The sequence below is a fragment of the Erpetoichthys calabaricus genome, chromosome 2, assembly GCF_900747795.2.
Source record: "Erpetoichthys calabaricus chromosome 2, fErpCal1.3, whole genome shotgun sequence".
In the NCBI taxonomy this organism is placed as follows: Eukaryota; Metazoa; Chordata; class Cladistia; order Polypteriformes; family Polypteridae; genus Erpetoichthys; species Erpetoichthys calabaricus.
In genome coordinates this window covers 150,953,227-150,975,572 of record NC_041395.2, presented here as the reverse complement: position 1 = coordinate 150,975,572, position 22,346 = coordinate 150,953,227, and the positions used below count along the sequence as shown (strand labels likewise).

The window sequence follows — 22,346 nt, the reverse complement described above, 5'->3', positions numbered from 1 at the left end:
AATCATACGCTTGCTTTCTGGCCTCATCTTTTAAATTGATGTTCTTCGTGTGTGACTTACAACTCTCATAGTGCTGTTTCGCATTTGATCTCTTTAATGTTCTTATTTGCGTCTTGCATCTTAGGCACATCATGGAGTTTCCTTGGTTTGACATGAAGAAATCCAACTCCCATTCATTGTTGAACTGTCGATTTTTACCGTCTACATGTCTGGATTTTTTGACAGTGGTAACTGCATTATATGGCAAGTAAAACACAACGATAATTATCAGATGAGGAAATGATGGATCTGACTACTTTCGTTGAAATTTAAGCATGCTGAACTTTAACCCTTTAAAGTGCCATTTGATTGGCCACTTTAGTTACCGCCGAAAATAATTACAGCGGTACTTGCGAAAATCTACAGTGTGTGTGCACTCTATCCGCAGTAAATATCTAGCTTGACTGCTATTGGCATAATTTGCATTCAGTTTGGCTGTATTTCGTTAGCTGTCATTGACCATTCCATCAGGTATGAACGTGGAGACCAAACGAATCTTGTTTCGTGTTTTTTGTTTCGTTGAACATTTTCGGCTAGTGTGAACAAGCCAAAAGGCAGCAATCACTTGTTTCACTGATACCTTCATGACGGCCACAAAAAAAGACCTCGAAGGCCGCACTTGCCCACCTCTGGTCTAATGTGCTTTCTGACTGGGAGGAGGATGGATTGGGCTCTATGAAGGTTTGTTTTGACTAAACGCTACACCGCATGGCTAATTGCTCATCCATTTGGCCCACACTCTGTCCCTTATAAGGACCTGACCCCAAGATTGGTTTGAAGTACTTCATGTTGCCACTCCACTGTTTGAACTTTGGAGTTCCGACAGATAATGGTATCCTCAGAGAACCTGTGATTCAAGGAATCAGTGTTATATACACAGGGACTGTGCTTGTCACTACCTGATTTGCTCTACATACAGTAGCAAGGAAAACAGCAAGGTTAATCCAGAAGTGAAGATACTGTACAACGTACAATAAATCTGTGCAGAACAAACAAGTATTTTATAACATTTTCATTATGGTCAGCTAATGTACTCCTCAAATGAAAATACTTTCTGTCACTACGGCTGCAGTAATGACAGCAATGTAAAATGTGAGGTGAAGTGCACTTACAGTATGCAAGGCTACTCGCAAAGCATTATAGAGTGCTTGGAAAAATTGTTTGTTTAACCAAGTGCACAGTGAATTCGCAGAAAAGTATTTGGCAAATAAGGTTATGAACACATAACGGATAAGAGTATAAACACTTGGCAAACTTCGCCAATCAGCACTACTAATGAGTAATCTTATAGATTAGAATTTGTTCCTGAGGGTGTTAGGAAGGAGGTTTAGTTTTGGGAACATGACTTCTTATTAGCTGGACAATTAATGAAATGCTATTTTTGGTGACCTTTGATAAATCAGGATATTAAGTCTTATTTCCAAATATCTGAGGTTGTAACTGTGCTATACCACTAACCACTTGACCCTGAAAAGAGTCACAGACCTGCCACATCTCATGGATGTATCATTTGAGTGACCAGGCGCTGCCGAGAGTGGCAGCCTTTTCAGCAGCTCCGTGTACGACCATATATTTCTACCTTTTTTCTCTTTTTTTATTATTTTTTTTTTATTGATCACTCCTATCACTTTCTTTTATGTGGATTCGTTCACTGGACACTTTTACTTTTATAACATGGACATGGATTTTTACACGCCAAGACTCGTCTATTCAAGTAGACAACTTCAAGCGCTGAGAACAAATGCCAGTGTCGGTGTGGTTCCCTATTTACCCGACGAGGTAAGAAGGCGGTATCGTGGCAGCAGAGCCGGCACTAAGCTAAAAATGAAGCGGCTTGTGAAAAAGTGGCGTTTTAAGCCTTCGGTGCCTTCTGTGATCCTGGGAAATGTGAATGCACTACCAAATAAGATTGACGAACTGGCTACGCTAGTGAAAAATGTCAGGACCTACAGAGAATGCAGTTTGTTGTGTTTTTGCGAAACGTGGCTAACGACCACCATCCCAGATGCTAACGTGGAGCTACCCGGGTTTAGCACAGTTAGAGCGGACAGAGACGCAAATACCTGCAGGAAGCAGAAAGGAGGTGGACTCGCTCTCTATGTCAATACAAGATGGTGTAACTCTGGACATGTAAACGTTAAAATCTCCACTTGCTGCAGGGACATTGAACTGTTGGCCGTAAGTCTGCGTCCCTACTACTTGCCCAGAGAGTTTGGACACGTCATTATTGTTATTGTATACATCCCTCCTCGGGCGGACGTGGAGAAAGCGAGTGACATCATCCATTCTGCTGTTGCTAAGTTACAAATGCAGCACCCTGAGGCACTTGTGCTAATCACTGGAGATTTTAACCATGTGACGCTGGACAAAACATTACCTGCCTTCTCCCAGTATGTGGATTGTAACACCTGGGGAAAAAAGACTATTGATTTACTGTATGCAAACGTTAAAGACGCATACAGCGCCACCCCGCTGCCTGCACTTGGGAAAGCAGATCATAACCTGGTACTGCTTCAGCCTCACTACAAACCAAGATTGAGGGAGCTACCTATACCCATGCGCTCATTCAGGAAGTGGTCCCCTGAGGCAGAGCAGACTCTGAGAGAATGCTTTGGAACTACAGACTGGGATATCCTGCAGGGGTCACATAGTGAGAACATTGAGGAGGTTGTTGACTGCACTACTGACTACATCAACTTCTGTATGGACATTGTAGTTCCAGTAAGAACAGTACGCTGCTATGCTAACAACAAGCCATGGATTACAAGTGACATCAAGGGCCTTTTGAACCAGAAGAAAAGGGCCTTTAAAAGTAGTGATCAGCATGAGCTCAAGCGCGTGAAGAAGGAACTCCGAGTCCAGTTCAGGACGGCGAAGGAGCAGTACAGGAGAAAGCTGGAACAGAAGTTGCAGAATAACAGCATGAAGGAAGTGTGGGATAGGATGAAGATCATCACTGGCTGCAGCTTGAAGCGGGGTGCCACCATCGAGAGGGACGTGAAGAGAGCAAACCAAATAAACAACTTCTTTAACAGGTTTGACCACCCTAACCCACTCTCACTTCGGAGTACTGCACCCTCCACCCATCCTTCTGCTGATACCAGTATAGGAGAGACATCCCCACCCACAATTACAGCAGCGCAGGTGAGCAGAGAGCTGAGGAAGCTTCGTGCCAGCAAAGCAGCGAGTCCAGATGGAGTATCACTACGACTGCTGAAGGCCTGTGTGCTGGAGCTGGGGAGTCCTCTACAGCGCATCTTCAACCTGAGCCTGGAACAGGGGAGAGTCCCGAGGCTTTGGAAAACATCTTGTATCACCCCAGTCCCAAAGATATCACATCCTAGTGAGCTGAACGACTTCCGGCCTGTCGCTCTTATGTCACATGTGATGAAGACCATGGAGCGGCTGCTGCTTCACCACCTCAGGCCACAGGTACGCCACGCACTCGGCCCTCTGCAGTTCGCATACCAGGAGAAGGTGGGAGCGGAGGATGCCATCATCTATTCAATGCTCATCATCAATTGATAATGTTCTTGACATAGTAAATTCGTCATTAGATACGGGGGTCTTCCCAGACTGTCTTAAGACTGCGGTAGTTAAACCCCTACTTAAGAAAAATAATCTCGATCCCTCTGCTCTTGAAAATTATAGACCCATCTCTAACCTGCCTTTCTTAAGTAAAATTCTAGAGAAGGCAGTCATTATACAGTTAAATGAGCACCTCAATAAACATGCTATTCTTGATAAATTTCAGTCAGGTTTTAGAACAAATCACAGCACTGAAACTGCACTCGTTAAAGTAGTAAATGACTTGCGGGTAAATGCAGACAGAGGCCATTTATCTGTTCTCATCCTCTTAGATCTGAGTGCCGCATTTGACACCATTGATCATAATATTCTTAAGAATCGCCTTAGTCAATGGGTGGGCCTCTCTGGCAGTGTCTTAAATTGGTTTGAATCCTACCTGGCAGGGAGAAAATTCTTTGTTAGTTGTGGTAATTATAACTCAAAGACACATGATATTCTATATGGTGTTCCACAAGGCTCTATCCTGGGTCCGCTGCTCTTCTCAATCTACATGCTTCCATTAGGTCAGATTATCTCAGGGCACAACGTGAGCTACCACAGCTATGCTGATGACACACAGCTGTATTTATCAATAGCACCTGATGACCCCAAATCTCTTGATTCGCTAACACAATGTCTAACCTGTATCTCAGAATGGATGAATAGTAACTTTCTCAAATTAAATAAAGAAAAAACCGAAATCTTAGTGATTGGCAATAATGGATACAATGAGGCTATTAGAAATAAACTGGATGCATTAGGATTAAAAGTCAAATCAGAGGTAAAAAGCTTAGGGGTAACCGTTGATTGTAATCTGAATTTTAAATCGCATATTAGTCAGATCACTAGGATAGCATTTTTTCACCTAAGAAACATAGCAAAAGTTAGACCTCTTATATCATCGAAAGATGCAGAGAAATTAGTTCATGCGTTTGTTTTCAGTCAGCTAGATTACTGTAACGCACTCCTCTCAGGACTACCCAAAAAAGACATCAATCGTTTGCAACTAGTGCAGAATGCAGCTGCTAGAATCCTTACCAGGAAAAGAAAATCCGAACACATTTCTCCAGTTTTGATGTCACTACACTGGTTACCTGTGTCATTCAGAATTGACTTTAAAATTCTGCTTATGGTTTATAAAGCTTTAAATAATCTCGCCCCGGCTTATATATCGGAATGTCTGACACCTTATATTCCAAATCGTAACCTCAGATCCTCAACTGAGTGTCTCCTTAGAATTCCAAGAGCAAAACTTAAAAGAAGTGGTGAGGCGGCCTTCTGCTGTTATGCACCTAAAATCTGGAATAGCCTGCCAGTAGGAATTCGCCAGGCTAATACAGTGGAGCACTTTAAAAAACTGCTGAAAACACATTACTTTAACATGGCCTTCTCATAACTTCACTGTAATTTAATCCTGATACTCTGTATATCCAATTTATTATAATAACTATTCATTCAAAATCTGTACTAACCCCTACTCTCTCTTCTGTTTCCTTTTCCGGTGTCCTGTTGGTGGTGGCGTGCGCCACCACCATCTACCCAAAGCACCATGATGTTCCAACAATGATGGATGGATTAAAGGCCAGAAGTCTGTATGACCATCACCATCAAGTGACTCCGTGAGAACCCTAACTACAAAGCGGACTATTTCATTTATGTTAGGTAGAATGCCCAGAGGGGACTGGGCGGTCTCGTGGCCTGGAACCCCTGCAGATTTTATTTTTTTCTCCAGCCCTCTGGAGTTTTTTTTTGCTTTTTCTGTCCACCCTGGCCATCGGACCTTACTCCCTTTCTATGTTAACTAATGTTGTCTTATTTTAATTTCTTATTTTGTCTTTTATTTTTCTTCTCTTCATTATGTAAAGCACTTTGAGCTACTTTTTGTATGAAAATGTGCTATATAAATAAATGTTGTTGTTGTTGTTGTTATCTATATGCTACACCGATCCCTCTCCCACTTGGACAGAGGCAGTGGTGCTGTAAGAATTATGTTTCTAGACTTCTCTAGCGCTTTCAACACCATCCAACCTCTGCTCCTTAGGGACAAGCTGACAGAGATGGGAGTAGATTCATACCTGGTGGCATGGATTGTGGACTATCTTACAAACAGACCTCAGTATGTGCGTCTCGGGAACTGCAGTTCTGACATTGTGGTCAGCAGCACAGGAGCGCCGCAGGGGACTGTGCTTTCTCCGGTTCTGTTCAGCTTATATACATCGGACTTCCAATACAACTCGGAGTCCTGCCATGTGCAAAAGTTCGCTGATGACACTGCTATCGTGGGCTGCATCAGGAGTGGACAGGAGGAGGAGTATAGGAACCTCATCAAGGACTTTGTTAAATGGTGCGACTCAAACCACCTACACCTGAACACCAGCAAAACCAAGGAGCTAGTGGTGGATTTTAGGAGGCCCAGGCCCCTCCTGGACCCCGTGATCATCAGAGGTGACTGTGTGCAGAGAGTACAGACCTATAAATACCTGGAAGTACAGCTGGATGATAAATTGGACTGGACTGCCAATACTGATTCTCTGTGCAAGAGAGGACAGAGAAGACTGGTATCCTTCAACATCTGCAATAAGATGCTGCAGATGTTCTATCAGACGGTTGTGGCGAGTGCCCTCTTCTACGTCGTGCTGGGGGAGGCAGCATTAAGAAGAAGAACGCTTCACGCCTGGACAAACTGGTGAGGAAGGCAGGCTCTATTGTTGGCATGGAGCTGGACAGTTTGACATCCGTGGCAGAGCTACGGGCACCGAGCAGGCTCCTGTCAATAATGGAGAATCCACTGCATCCACTAAACAGTGTCATCGTTTCCATTGGGATTAATAAAGTATCTATCTATCTATCTATCTATCTATCTATCTATCTATCTATCTATCTATCTATCTATCTATCTATCTATCTATCTATCTATCTATCTATCTATCTATCTATCTATCTATCTATCTATCTATCTATCTATCAACAGTGCATCTGGAAAGTATTCACAGTGCATTACTTTTTCCACATTTTGTTATGTTACAGCCTTATTCCAAAATGGATTAAATTCATTTTTTTCCTCAGAATTCTACACACAACACCCCATAATGACAATGTGAAAAAAGTTTACTTGAGGTTTTTGCAAAATAAATAATTACCTTCACCTAATGATATTATGAAAATATTCAATGTAGATTTTTTTGGATTACATGGGTTTCTAAATTCCATCATTTATAATTAACAGACACTATATACTTTCAGATAATTCCATCATTTATAATAAAAGACACAATTTATTTCCAGATTCTGCTTGTACGTTTGAAAAAAGATGTGTATTAAAGTCTACTTAAATTTGGGTTACCATCTGAAGGGAATGGTCAAACAGAAAGAGTTAATCAAGACCTTTAGAAATGTTGCTATTGTAATATAAATCTTAAACAATTAAACTTGAGTGGACTTTTAACTATCGATGAAGTTTCTACAAATAATATGTTCAATTCTTCCATTCGAATATCTCATTGCCTTCATTTTTACAGACCAGCTTTGATTCCTGAAGATTTGTAGCATCTTCACTTCAGAGACTTGTGTGTTTTGTATGCATTTTTATATGTGGTGATTCTCTGTGATACAGACTTTCTGCCACAAAAATGTAAATGTTTAAGATAATATAACATACATACAGTGTCACTGTGAGTGTTTAATTGAAAAATGTATTCATTAGATCAAAACTATAGCACAGAATAAATACCTTGTGCATTTCATGCTGTAATTTCTAATGAAAACCAAGTTTTTCTGGGAATTGTCCATTCGACTCAAAAATAACTGAACTCAGTGAATTTATATTTAAAGAAGTTCCACAGTCATATTGATAAACATGTATTTTGCAAGACTGTCTAATAATGTTCAATGTATACTTATAGCTATGTAAATGTTTTTTGTCATCTGATTATAAAACTATTTAATATTACTTTACCTTGTTAAATTAAATGCACAATAGATAACATCCTGCTTATACACTATCCTTCACATCAAAATTTCATTTTTTTCTTTCTTTACTTAACCTTTGTCCCCGTCACTCCTGGCACTCCACTATCACCTGGCTGCGGGTGACAGATCCTTACTGTAGCAGGAGATTCACCCTGTATAAGAAATGGAAATAATTAAAACAGAACAAAAAAAAATATACAATTGCCACAGACCAGGTACATCAAAGTTCCGTAAGAAAATGGAATAAGTCCTTCTGAAGAATCAATTATAAACTACATTCTTAACAATTTGTATGGAATACTATTTGTCACACAATGAAATAAATAAAATGACAATTGTGAAATAAATAATCATATGAAAAAGTACAGCGATATATATAAATGAATCAATAAATTATGACAAAATGAAAAGTTAAATAACAGTCATCTAATTATTATGAAATGCAATGTCACCATTTTATTTTGGTTAAATAATGCTGTTACCATACTGTATGGTAATGGAAAACATGCTGAAGACTTTTTTAGTAAATGTTCAAACTCACAATAATGAATTAAAAATTAAGCAATATGTAAAATAGGAACTTGGACTTCAAACATTTAAAACAAATACAAATCTGAAGTGCGAACTGAACCAGTCAAGATGGAATGACATAAAAGCTAAAACTGATTAAACAGCCAGCAATCAGTAATCCTGGACTAACAAAATATATTGAAACTGATAACACTGCAAAATTCTAGATATTGATTTAAGCTCTGTCCTCATCTGAACCTTGTACCACTAGCAATATTAAAAAAAAAAAATTTGATTTATATCTTTCAATAAAAAGAAATTATAATAAATTAAATAAATATAATAAATTAATTTCCTTTTTTTTGCTACTATTAGTTTTACTTTGTTTTATTAATTTAGATTTATTGCAGTAGCAATTTTACATTGTTTAAGTGGGTCAAGGTATAATGTTAAGAACATCTAGTGTGGGTGATTGCTGTATTTCCACAGGGGTTGGCATCTGAGAAGACAAAATGCTCAACAGTAGCAGTGTAGTAAGCTTTCATGACTGGCACAAGTGTAGTTCCGATCTGAAGACAATTGCTTTGTCTGCTTGTGCCACATATAGTCTCTTTGTTTGAAGCAGCTGTCCACGTTTGGATACAACTGTACATGTGAGGCGCTATATCTAGTATTCATACACATGCCATAGTTAGCATGTAGGTGAATCAAAAAAATGAACATGGGAACTTCCACCATAATACACTTGGGGCATAGCGTAAAGAGTACTTAGTTTGGGTGATTGTTATATTCCCAGACAGGTTAGTGTCTGAGAAGAAATGTCTTCAACAGTAGCAGTACGGTAAGTGGGCACCTGCTTTAATGACTGGCACAAGTGTAGCACAGGTCTAAAGACAGCTGTTTGGTCTGCTTATGTCATCTAGTAAGTCTCTTTGCTTGAGGCAGCTATCCATGTACCGATAAAGCCACACACATGAGGCACTATAAAGCAGCTACACTAAAGTACAGCAGAACTTCCATGATAATACACCCATATTTAATTATTGCAGGTTTTATTTGAAAATGGTTATTTTTTTAAAGATTATTTTTATTTAACATTGGCACTTTTCCTTAAGGTGCATTTTCGAATAATTCTTTAATGCTAGCACTATTTACTTTAACAAAGCATGTTCTGCAATGATAAAAATGTTTGATCAATTTAGACAAACTGTACAAGAAAATCCTAAGAACTACATGATTTTTTTTTGTTTTCTGTGTTTACAAATTTGTATTTCACAATGCTCTCTTATAAGCAGTTGAAAGTCAGTGATAATATTTTTGCCATGTCTGAGTCTGGTAATGAGTCAGAATACTGAGAAACATTGAACATTTTATCAAAGAGTTTAACACAAGAACTATTTATTAAGTAAACTTTATAGTTTTAATAGCACCTATGAAAAAGGGTGAGAACTAGAATTCTGTCATACAGTAGTTTCATCAAAACTTCTGACTTCACTTAAAACCTGCTAGCAAACCTTAACTTTCCCCATGAATGTGCTTGAATTGATTACTTAAATTCTTAGATCTGGACTAAAGCACATTTCCTTTCCTCGTTCAATGAAAGAGGGAATAAGTCTCAAAAGAATAAAAAGATATTTGGGCTGAATTAGGTACATTACTATAAAGGTTAAATATAGAGGCAGTCATTAAATTTTAAAAGCTGCATGTCTAGACCGAAAAACGTCAAAATACAGTGTAAATCATTTCATGGTATACTGATCACTTTTTTCTAATAATTTATTTTAAAAGCAACCTATGGCAACTGTTCCTTTATTTGTTATATCAAAACATGTACTATGCCATGGATATGAAATATTCTGGAGACTTTCACAGATATGAAAGAAGATAAAAGTCAAATGTTACCTTCATACCAGGAATGCCATTAAGACCCTAGAAAAGAGGTAATAGACTCTTTAAAAAATATATTTGAATAAAGAAACAAAGTAATGAAGTAATTATATTTATACAATTCACTAATACAATACAAAACAAATCTAGTTTTTGAGCACTAAATTTTCATTTTCATGTAAAAATACCATGTAACATTAAACTAAATACAGTACATACAGTATAAACATTAATGCACTAAAAAGTAACAAGATTTTTTTGTGATTTGGAAACATCTAGTGATATCTTGTGAGAAGGCCAGATCAAAACAGATTTCGTTACCAAATTTTTCCCTGAGGCACCCCAGCCATTTTCCACGCTTTGCTTAAAATACACCATTCCAATTAATGAGGTAGTATTACTACAAATGCCGGTATGGCTTGAAGGGAGATACAGTATACAGTACAATTAGTTAAGTTAGATAACACACTTTGTAAGATATAAAATCATAGTGTAGTTCTGGTGAGCAACAGAACACCAAACCATGATTTTCAAGATGTGGATTCAAGCTGTCATAAATAAATTTTAACAAATAAAAATTTTGTAAGTTGAAGATAGAAAGAGGTGGAAGACTCAAAAAGGTGTATACATCTGATGAATAATATTTAAAAGGTTAATTACTTAAGGGACAGGAGGAAATCCAGAGACGTATATGCTCAGGACCCAAAATAGAGGCTTCAACAGTGTGAATAAGTCTTAAACAAAATTATCTTCTAAGGTGTGTAGCAGCTAAGAGACTGTAGTACATGAAAGATGACAAACTATGGAGTAACAACCAGTGCCAGAAAGTATTATGGAGTGATGAGAACAAATTTGAAATTTTTGATTCACATCAGTATGTTGACGCCTGTCTGCCGCTTCTGTGAAGCTCAAAGCTGGCTCTGTCATGGTCTGAGTGGGTATTTCAGCCAAGGACTGCAGGATTTGGTCATAACTGATGGAATTATGATTGCTGATTCATCATGCTAGAATTTTGGGAAAGCAACTCTTTGGCAAAAAAGTAATCTTTCAGTAATGGCACCAGACATAGTGCAAATATAACTAAGACCTATTTGGAGAGGAAGTCTGCAGAGAGAACACTAAGAGCATTTGATCAGCCACCTCAGAGTCCAAATCTCAAAATAATAGAAGTGGTGTTGAATCAATTGGGCAGGAAAAAGAACAAAAAGAAGCTAAAGTCACAAGAAAAGTAATGGCAAAACCTTAAAGGAAGTTAAAAAAAATATACCACTTGAAATAATTTTCTTTATTACATTTAATACTTGAAAATAATTATATAACAGTGTACTGAAGCAAAATGCTTCCGATTTGCTTTCTAAGGAAGGCCACATATTTTAGCAAGACATTCTTGCTCGTTTTCATTGTATATTTCATTTCAATGTATATCTGTCATTATTCTATTATTATATTGTATTTTCAAAAACAAACAAACACCTACTCCATTCATAACAAGCTTTTAATAATTTGTTGGTGGCCTTTTTACACTGCATTGTATTAAACATGTACACACAAATACACACACACACTTATATACACTAGTACTATGCCAATATAGGCATATGAGGAAAAAATGCCGTAAAGCAGGAATGCTTTCAAAAATACTGCCATGGACATTTTTATTAATTAATAACCTTCCTAAAAAGTATAGTAAGCAGAAAAAACATAAATCAATATTTGTTGTGACCTTCTTGTGCCATAAATACAGCAGCATTTGTCTTAGGTATACTTGTATACAGTTTCTGAAAGTACTTGCATGGTAGATTATTCCAAGCTTCTTGGAGAATTTGCTCCAGTTCCATAGCAGTCTCTATACATAATTCTGGACTGGCTCAATGATATTGAGATTGAGGCTCTGTGGGGACAATCCTATCTATTGCAGGATTTTCAGTTTCATTGCAGGTTGTTTTTTTATGATTTTTGGCTGTGTGTTTGGGGTCACTGTCATTCTGCAGAATGAGTTGGTACTGATCAAATGCGTCCTGGATGGTACTGCATGATGAATAAGAATCTGCCTGTACTTCTCAGCAGTGAGAGGGGCCATCAATGTTTACCAAATCACCAACTCCTTTTACAGAAATGCAGCCCCTAACCTTTAGAGAACCTCCACCCATGCTTCACTGTTGCTTGCAGACATTAATTCACATACTATTTTCCAGGCCATTGGAAGACAAACGGTCTTTCAAATTTTGACTCATCAGTCCACAGCACCTGGTTCCATTTTTCTGCACTCCAGTCTTTGCTCTTCATGTGTATATGAATTTTTTGGCTTTAATTCTATAGTTTAATCACATTTTCTCAATGAAAACCACTCCTAATAAGACTTTTCTGGACTGTAGATGGGTGTAACAGTGATTAATTGTGAGCTGTTAGAAGTGCAGACCATTTTCCGGTTTCAAACGGAATTAAACTTGATGTATTTTTCACTTGCTGAACTTGGTTTCCATAGCTAACCACTGTCCATTTGTTTGTGCTTCTGCAGAGGAGCTTGGCCGGCACATTTGGAAATTTCATTTTAGGAGAGGCCTAGTCGCTGTGATCACTTGGTGTAAGATTTGCAGGTTAAACCGTCACATCTAACACAACCTCACCTTCTTAGCATTGTTGTCCCTTGCGCAGTTTTAGTCCCTCTATGCAGCTGTTTTGTTTCAATTAATAACTTTAGTTCATTCTGCGCATTATGTCATTGATCAGTAGCACCTGTTTGTTATGTTTGCTTTATCAAGTACTGGGCTATATATTCCTAAAGAGGTATCACATTGTGTAACTGAAAAGTGGTCTTTTACTATATGTTAGTTTCTTTCTTTAAGAACATTCAAATATTTTATTGTATTGATTCACTTTCTGTAAGAAAAATGCTGGAATCTAAAAATATGCTGTTTTATATTGACACACTATTCCAGAACACATGAAATACATGTCCAAGTACTAAATAAATGTAAATGCATGTATGTCAATGAAATATTCTTATACTCATACAATCCAGTCCTACATCAATCTATCACATAGCTCACTCACACACACACACATACGCATCAACCCTCAAACTAGGCCAGTTTGGAATCAAGATTTAACCTATCACAAGCTCTTTGAGAGGAAATTCCACAATGAGAATAAGGAAACTTCACATAGATGATGTCCAGACAAAGGATTTGATTTCCATGGTGCTGGACCTATAAAGCAGGAGCACCCAGTATGCCATCCTACTGTAAATGAGCAAACACTTAAATACTACATTCACAGGGCAATAACAAAGGCACACAAGAAGCTATCGTCTACCACAAGTCATAGCCATAAGTCTGCCAGAAACTTCCAGAACAATGTTAGTATTCTCTTGTGTAGACCTGAATTAAGTAGAACTTGGCATATAAAATAAACAGAGCTAATCAATCTTCATTATTTCCACTGTAATCTGCAATACAGTATATAGGACAATGGAGATGTGCCAGAGAAAGAGAGAGTTTCTGAAACTGGAAGAGATTCTGCCAAAATGCTAAAAGGCAAGAAAACTAGACATATATAATTCGATGTGATTGATTAATAAATTATAAATAAATAAATAAATAAATAAATAAATAAAAGTGAAGCCAGAAGAGGTGACACCATGCTATTCTTTTAGAAGTAGGATTTTTCTAGGTGTTATCTGCCAGCCTTGTAGAGGTCAGTACACAATCCTAGACTAAAACGAATGGGACTGTGTTGCACTTGTAAGGCAAGTAACATTAATACTGCTTTCAACATCAGGCTCTTAAGGTCTCACCTAGGCTTTGGGAGTGCAACAGCTGCCTAGGGTAGTTCTGCCTTGGTGTCTCAACTGCCAAATTTAATACCCCTTGGCCTCATAATTAATTCTTGGTGGCATGGGAGAGACCCACAGTAGGAGGTTATAAAGACAATTTCCAGTTAAATCTAGAGTTAGAAGAACGGTTGAGGAAAAAAGTCTATATGAGAGAGAAAGAGATGTTGGAATCATGAGAGAATGACAGTCAGAGATGAGAAGGGAGCACTTTACTGTGGAACTTGGAAGGTGGCAAGTCCCCAATGGAGGAAGATCCCTTCTGGCATTGACAGGATTTGAACTGGCAACCTTAGCAGTTAATCAATTCATTTAATAAAAATAGTTTTACTGTTATTCCAACCATCCTCTGAAGTACAGAATAGTTATTTAGAATTATTCAGAGTGGTGTTAACTAAATTTATAAAATATAAACCACAAAGCAACATACTGGTTCACCTGGGCAGCCAGGTATTCCTGGTAGTCCTGGGTAGCCTTCTTCACCCTACAAAACAAGCAAATAAATAAATAAATAAATAAATAAATAAAATATTCTGATTGGTTACACATGAGATTTATAGGACAACATAGTGATGGAGTAGATAGTGCTGCTGCTTCTCAGAATTTAAGCACCTGGCTGAATGCTGGCTTGGGCACTTTGCACTTTCTTCTTGTGTTCATTCTTAGAAGATGCTAAACATAAAATGCACTCTCTTTTTCCAACTGTTTTTGGCTGTGCCAATGCTATACTAACTATTGATACCTGCCATTTTACACGGCAAAAATATATATCTGAAAATAATTACATTGAGAATCCTCCACATGTAGAAAAAAAACTACACTTAAAAAGCAGCCATTGATCTATTAGACATTCATTTTTGAAATGGATCAGAGGTAAAGAGGACTACCAGAGAAGGCCTCGAACAGAAACTATCACTATACACAGGTGATATGGTTCTTTATATATTAGTCCCACAAATATCTTTAAAATTAGTATTTAATCAAAAGAATTTCAAATTCCTTCTGAAATCAAAACTAATTTGAATAAAAGTGTGCTTTTTCCAGTGAACTCTCTAGCACACAACACTAGACTGGACATCTATCCATTCATTCTATCAAAACAGTTTACATATCTATGAATAAACATCACAAGTAAATACAATGATCTTTTTCAATACCATTTTGGTAATTACATGAAAAAAACAAACAAGATGTTAACAGATGGTCTACACACCATCTCACCTTATCAGGGAGAATCAATACTGTCAAAATCCTTTCAAAGTTTTTAATAAATTGTTCTTTAATAACTAGATTCAATGATAACCTCCTCTGTCTGGAATTTGAGACATTCAAACGGCAATACAAAGACCTAAAGCAGATGATGGCATGGCACTACCTTAAATTTCAATTTTTTTTAATTGCCAAGACATGGAAATCATCATAAATGAATGAATTTACACCACCCCGGTCAGCAATGGAAATTACATCTTGCTGCATTTCTTTGTATGTCCTGCTTTGTGCCCCAATAAATTCCTACTTTTTACAAAATGCCAATAATCCAGTTGTCCACCAAACATTCAGAATATGGAACCAATGCAGGACATAAGTTTTACAAACAGCACTCAATAAATACCTACATTCTTTAACCTGATGAATAACAAATTTATCCTTTAACTGCGGGATCAAAACATTTAACATCTCCATTAGTAATATTAGCACCTGCAACATTTAATTTTAGTGCTTTAAAATAATCCAAAATCATTTGCTTAACTCACCTTCACTCCATCACATCCAGGAACTCCCCTAGGGCCAATAGGACCATCTGTTCCTGGAACACCCTACACATCAATGCATAAAATGGATTGTTTATAGATCTTACATTTAGAAATGTATGAAATATCTTTATTAAAGAATGTAATTTTGTAAAACTGTCACCAGTTGTTGAGTGCAAGGGTTCCACAATACATTTTTAGTTGATGACATTGTCAGTCCTGTATTTAGTTTCAAGATTTAATTGCATATTATGAATTATTAAATAATTATAATTAAGTGATTCCATCCATCACAGAGTAGCCAGTCGAGAGTCGATTGAAGGTTTTTGCGTGCAGTCTTAGAGATGCCACAGCCATTCAGAACACAAGCAAGGAGATGAAGGACTGGCTCATCAAGATAGACAAGATAGGACTCCCCAGCAGGTTCAAAGCCTGGACCTACCAGCATGCCTTTCTGCCGCAAATTCTATAGTCGTTGCTGATGTATGAGATCCTAATGATAATGGACAAATTCCAGAAAAGAAGATTAATAGCTACCTGCATAGATGACTTGGGCTTCCCCCTTAGTGTCAAAAGTGCCACTCTGTATGAAAGCACTAACATTCTGCAGCTTCCATCTTGTAGGCTGGCTAAGAATTCATCATATCTATCTTATGTAAGTAAAGCTTATTTATTTTTTATATACTATTTATTCATTATTATTCTTAACTAATTTAAATGTGTTTTTTCTTTGCTTGTTAACTAATTCTTTGACATTTTCTAAAGCAAATTGAGGAACATCTAACCTAGCAGTTGTTGGAATGCTTTTGGCGAGAAGCAGAACACGAGGTACATCATTTATATGGAAATGCTGTAGAAATAAATGTTATTGTTATGTCACAAACAAAGATGGGTGCTTCAGTAAAGAGATTCCAGGGACCCCAAGGTGATGTCAACTAGCATTGAGGTGCAAACAGGCAGGAAATGGAGAGCAGATAAAGTGCTGACATGACACGACACGACACACCATACTTACAAACAATTTAAAACAAGTTCACTGGCATCTAACCTAGCAGTTGTTGGAATGCTTTTGGCGAGAAGCAGAACACGCAGCTTGCCAGCAGCAGCTGCAGAAACCCAGCATATGATCCAAGCACTTCTCCTTAGGCCGGAGTTATACTTCACGCAACGCATGCTGCAGTGGATGCTCCTGCTATGCAAGCGTTGAAGTGTTTATACTTGCGCACGTACTTTACGTAAATCTGGAGGAATCCGCCAGGTGGCAGTGCGAGATATTATCATGGTGAGAACATGTTCGGCTTCTCTGTGTTGTGAATTGCCTAGAACACCCACTAAATTCCGATGACACCTTACCGCAATATCTCTGAAAAGGATGTTTATTGATTAAATCCAAGGATGTGTCCATTCCAGCAAGCATTGGGCACGAGTATGAAACAATCCCTGGACGATGCCTCGGCTCATCGCAAGGTGAATACAAGCACACACATACACTAGCGTAATTTTAGCGGCACCAAATCCCCAAATCTGCATATCTTTGGAAGGAAACTGGAGCACACTGAGGAAACCCAGCAGGAAAACATGTAAACTCCAGGCAGGGAATATCAGCGACGTGACTCTCTGCAAGACAGCAGCGCTAACGCTCCACCACTGTGTCACCCCATGTGTGTAATTATTAACAGTATTCATTATTTAAAAGAAATTACCGATTTATCTGTAAAATGTAATATACATACTTTAATGCTTTTCATCATGAAAGTGATATCAAGTATAAATCTAAGGATTCTAAATGTGCAGAGAGTTGGAATATCATACATTTAATGTGCTCAGTGTGGCGATCTATTGCTGGCGATTCGCTGCTGTCAGGAGCAGAGGAAGCCCTAGAAAAAAAGATGGCACAGAAGACGGTATGTGAGAATTTTAAAACGTATCGTGTCATTACGATCGGGAATATGCGATGCTTGAATATAAAAGCACCATGTATACATCTGTATGTCGGCATTTTGCTTCACCACATCGAACCATTTATCAAATATCAAAGCGCGCACACCGATCTCGTAGGATCCGCAAAGTGGCTTTCTGTTACATGTAGATAGTAAACAGAGACTCTGACGTCACATTCCAACTTTTAGCACACTGCGCCCCCCGACTTTTTGCTGGTACTGCAACTCGCGCACGCGTCGTGTTAATTGCTGAGAACCTGCTCAGTGGATGCATCAAATGAATGCTCAGAATGCATGGCGGCCATGATGCGGGTGCGTACGCGTTCTGAGCGTGAAGTATAAATGAGCCCTAGTGTGCATTCAGCCCTAGCTCCTCCTTCAGAACGTGCAGAGCGACAAGCAGAACATGCATTTTGGTAGAAGCAGCACAAAGCCAGTGGTTGATCTGTCCACTTCTGCTTAGTGTGCGTTCAGCTCCCATTCCCCACCCCCCAACTTCACAAAGCAAGCGGCAGAGACACGAAGTGGCAAAAGGATGGCTGCTGTGCAGGCTTATAAGTGATTGATGCAAAGCGCAACAAGCACAACACACAGCTGGCCAGCAGCAGCAGCAAGACACCAGCTGAACCGCATCGCTTTAGCGTGCGTTCAGATCCCCCCTTCACAACGTTATAAGAGTTATAAGTGCCGCGACAAAGAGATTTAACCATGCCCGGGGCAGGAAATAAAGGACAAATATTGTTTTACAAACGTTTTGAAGTAAAAATTAAAATAATGCATATGTAACAATTCCCATGAAAATAACAATCTCTTTAAATTGTTTATCCGGTAAACCAAACCCGGGGGTGGGCGAGCAAAGCGAGCAGGGGGGTCTGCCCCCTAGTAATAATAATAGTATTAATAAATCCGCGATGTAGCGGGGGCGCGATAGCTGAACCGCAATATAGCAGGGGATTACTGTACTATGAATTTAAAAAGTGATATTTTTTAAGATATGTAAAGATATGAAGAAAAAGACATTAAACAAAATTAATTCACATACTAAATTGATTCAGCAGAGATTTATGCAATTTAATGGCAATTTTGATTAAGTTGGAAAATGTCATATTTAACTAATTCTGTTATAAAGAAACACACTTCCCAAGTGTATTAAACAACTTGTGAATGTCCCACAAAACACTATTCAATAATTAAGAGGAATTCTGTATTTTAAACTGCTATGTTATAACCTCCTCTATATTATACACAGGTATAAAGTAAGTGCAATTTTAAACTTCTGAAAAAAATCATAATGAACATGCTAAGTTAGTTAGAGTAGATGGCCTTGACAAATTCAAAGAATAAACATAACATGTTACAGATATCTAAACAAAATACCAATGCAGTAAGTTAACTTGCAGTAATTCACCCCTTTTGTGGACTGTTTAATGTATTGGCATTTACTTTTACACATGATTTGTCTGTACGAAATGCGTCAGTGTGTTCATAATGATTACATTTTACTTACTGGAATCCCTGGGAGACCTAAAATGCCAGGTGGACCAGTTGGACCCTGAAAAAGTCACAAGACAAAAACACACTTTAAATAATGAGAAGTCTAAAGCAATTGAAACAAGGAATAACCTTATTCAGGTTTTGATAAGTTAAAGCTATTATACTATTAATAACTTGTGTAGCTCGTAAACATAATCATGCAATACTACTAACATAATATTTATGAAAATATGTGTAAAATAAGGTATTATAAACAGTTAATAAAAATGAATAACAGACTTTAAGTTACAGAATATTTCAAAAGTCTTATTTAAATTTCAGTTATTGTTGATGATTTGTCTTGATTTTAAAATTTACAGCAGAATTTTTTGTACCTTTAATGTCTTGAGACTAACAAATTTATGTAAAAAAATCACATGGATACTGTTTTAGAAAAAGAAACTAAAAATGACAAACTGTCCATGTTTTGTTTGCATAAGTGTGCATAATAAAAATCTGACATGATTTATATTTATTTCAGTAAGACTTTTAATATCCAGCAAAACAATGCATTATGAATTTATTAAAAACATCATTGAATAATACTATATATGGTTAATGGCGGTATAATTTTTACTGCACTTTTACTTTTGTATATTCAGAATTTTTCTTGGCTGTTTTACATTTTTTGAGGAGTGAACAAAAACAACCCTCTACAGACGAAGGGATATCTCAGATTTTTCTATGAAAACCTCAGGCATATTTACTTTCAGTAAATTAATGGGATATTGCATTAAAATTTGTCTTACCACACAAATATATAGAGTACACTTGGAACGTAAGCATTTTTTCAGCCTACAAAAGTAAATAATTACAGTACTCTTAAACAGAACTGGATTGCTTCTTTTTGGCATGATGCATACTTTTAATATTGATTCAGATCTAAAATGATGTACCATAATTCTGAATTATTCATTGAAGTAGTTTACCAATAATTATGTATTTTTTTTGGAATGACATATTAGGATGAAAAAGTGAAAATACAAAAAGACAGCAATGATGTCCGTTATCTATATAGTAATTTCAAATGACCCTTTTCATTGATGAATTCCACCAAATTTCACTGTAAATAAAATTGTAAATGTGTGCGTGTCTAAACTTTTTTGCCTTCTCCATTCACAGGTGAAGGGTATATTTGTGTGAGGTCTGGAAAGTATCATATTAGGCATCCACTTCAGCTCAGAGATGGCAGTAGTCTGGCATTAATTTGGGTCTGGAGACAAATTGTCAGAATAAGGATGCTTGGGCACTCCATTCACTTGACAGGAGTAGAATCCTTTTACAATGGATGCCATCTTATATGTGTGTATCACTGTAGATTTCCTTTAAAATTAAGGGCAGCCGTTCAGAAGAGTGATGTCACTAACTTTACACTCTTAAGTTACTGCTGTTTAAGTGGTCAATATACTATACGAGTCTAGCATTGTTATTATAGGATCTGCTTCTTTTTAGTGGTCTCTGACATGTAAGGGGCAAAGTAGCTGGTCACATACTCACCCTTGAACCTTTTATTCCTGGTGCTCCAGTGAATCCAGGATCTCCCTAAAAATGAAAATAATTAGAGTACAATAAAAATGCCTTAATTCATCATTGTTTTTGAAATAAAATAAGACTTGGACAGTGTAATAATTAAAGCATCACTTACATGAAGAAGTGATATTTTTTAAAGTTATAAAGCTAAAGACAACAAACAAAATTAATGAAGTCAATAAAGCAATCAACTTTTATTTGGTGTAACAGTACTGGCCAAAGTATTTCTCAAAACCTATCTATTTAACAATATAGTGTAGCAATGCACTGCATATATATAGAAGTAGTTGTATAGAGTAACATCAACATGCACAGAATTGTGAAGTAACAATAAAAAGATAAAATAAGAAAAGTAGATGTAAGAGTGGAAGTTGCAGTACCTTAGCACCCACTGGCCCTGGTAGACCTTCTCTACCAAGAAAGCCAACTTGACCAGGCACACCAACCAGACCAGGAAATCCTTTCTCTCCCTAAAGAACAGAGTAATGCATTTAGTGTTATTCAACTTCAAGAGAATAAAAAATAACCACAAACAGTGTTACAGATATACACTGTACACTATTTGTATATTTAATTGTATTATTTTCATTAAAAACAGTGCAGCGTGAGCATACAGAAAAGCATATTTTAAAATTATTTTTCAACATACTGTATTTTAATTAACCTTATGCTGATGACAAAAAATGTTAATAAATTAACAGAACTTTATATTCTGTCTATTATATTCACGTACTTTAAGGCATATAAGCCAAATTGATGATGAACAGAATTAGAAAAGATGACTTCCAGCAGAGGGCAGTATATGACTATTTTAACCATTTTCTTTCAAGTAACAGCACAGAAGTTGCGGAGTAAGACATTTCTCTCCTCATATATAGAAGTGGAAAAGCATTTTTATATTTGTAATTGAACATTTTTTTCTTACATCCTTTTATTTTCAGACTCACTCATTTACTTCTTGGTCACAAGGAACTGGCTCTTATCTGGGCAACATGAGGAACAAGGCATGGCAGGGCATCAAACAGGGCATCAGTCAACTGCAAGAACTTTTTCTTTTTCAAGGGCTTTTTCTCACATCAGTTCTAATCTAAAGTAATTTGCTTTGCATGAAGTACCCAGATTTATTTTATATTTGAATAAATATGACTATGGCTGTTTAATGTGTTGTTATATACACAATATTTCTATTTCAGGTTTCTATTTCTGTTACTTCAAATTTTGAAACTCCATTTAATCAATATTACTTTCAGAAAGTTTTAGGACTACACCACTCATTTTTATATTGTATGATTAAGCCTAACTAGCATTTATTTTATTTCTTCTCAAATGCTGTTTCTCACAGCCAAAGGGAATCTGTATAGAGTTTTAATTTCTTCAACCAGTTCAGTGACTTTATTTTCAGAAGCTTATTTTCTTTACTTATTTTTGTTTAGATTGATGAAGCTTGTCAATATTTTGTTTATGTAGTTAAATCTTCCCCCATAACAACTACAGATTCTACTATGGTCCCATTTTTTAGAAAACATACAACACAGTGGATATAAAAAGAATACACACCCCTGCCAAAATCACTGATTTTTGGTAATAAAAAAATACTCTGGCTGTTGGCCTTCCTCTCTTTTTCATGGGTGGGGGTTGAACTGAATTCAGTTTTGTTAAGTTTGACTTGATTGTATAGAATGTTACATGCTTTTAATGAACTCAATAAAAGATAAAAAAATGAAACCAAAATAAATCCTGTCAGACGTTATTCCACTTTTAGTAGTTAGTATACACCTCACATCAATT

At 37.0% G+C, this 22,346-nt stretch overlaps 1 protein-coding gene across 1 annotated transcript in view; it reads right to left on the bottom strand.

The window, feature by feature from the left end:
* Nucleotides 1–22,346, bottom strand: part of col4a3 (collagen, type IV, alpha 3) — a 254,825-nt gene that overhangs the window by 135,070 nt on the left and 97,409 nt on the right. Inside the window, exons 3-9 of the mRNA XM_051923014.1 lie at nt 20,939–21,028; nt 20,526–20,570; nt 19,003–19,047; nt 15,559–15,621; nt 14,235–14,288; nt 9,988–10,014; nt 7,650–7,727 (exon numbers count right to left, since the gene is read on the bottom strand). Coding sequence (XP_051778974.1) covers nt 7,650–7,727; nt 9,988–10,014; nt 14,235–14,288; nt 15,559–15,621; nt 19,003–19,047; nt 20,526–20,570; nt 20,939–21,028 — 402 coding nt within the window. The remainder of the gene's footprint in view (nt 1–7,649; nt 7,728–9,987; nt 10,015–14,234; nt 14,289–15,558; nt 15,622–19,002; nt 19,048–20,525; nt 20,571–20,938; nt 21,029–22,346) is intronic.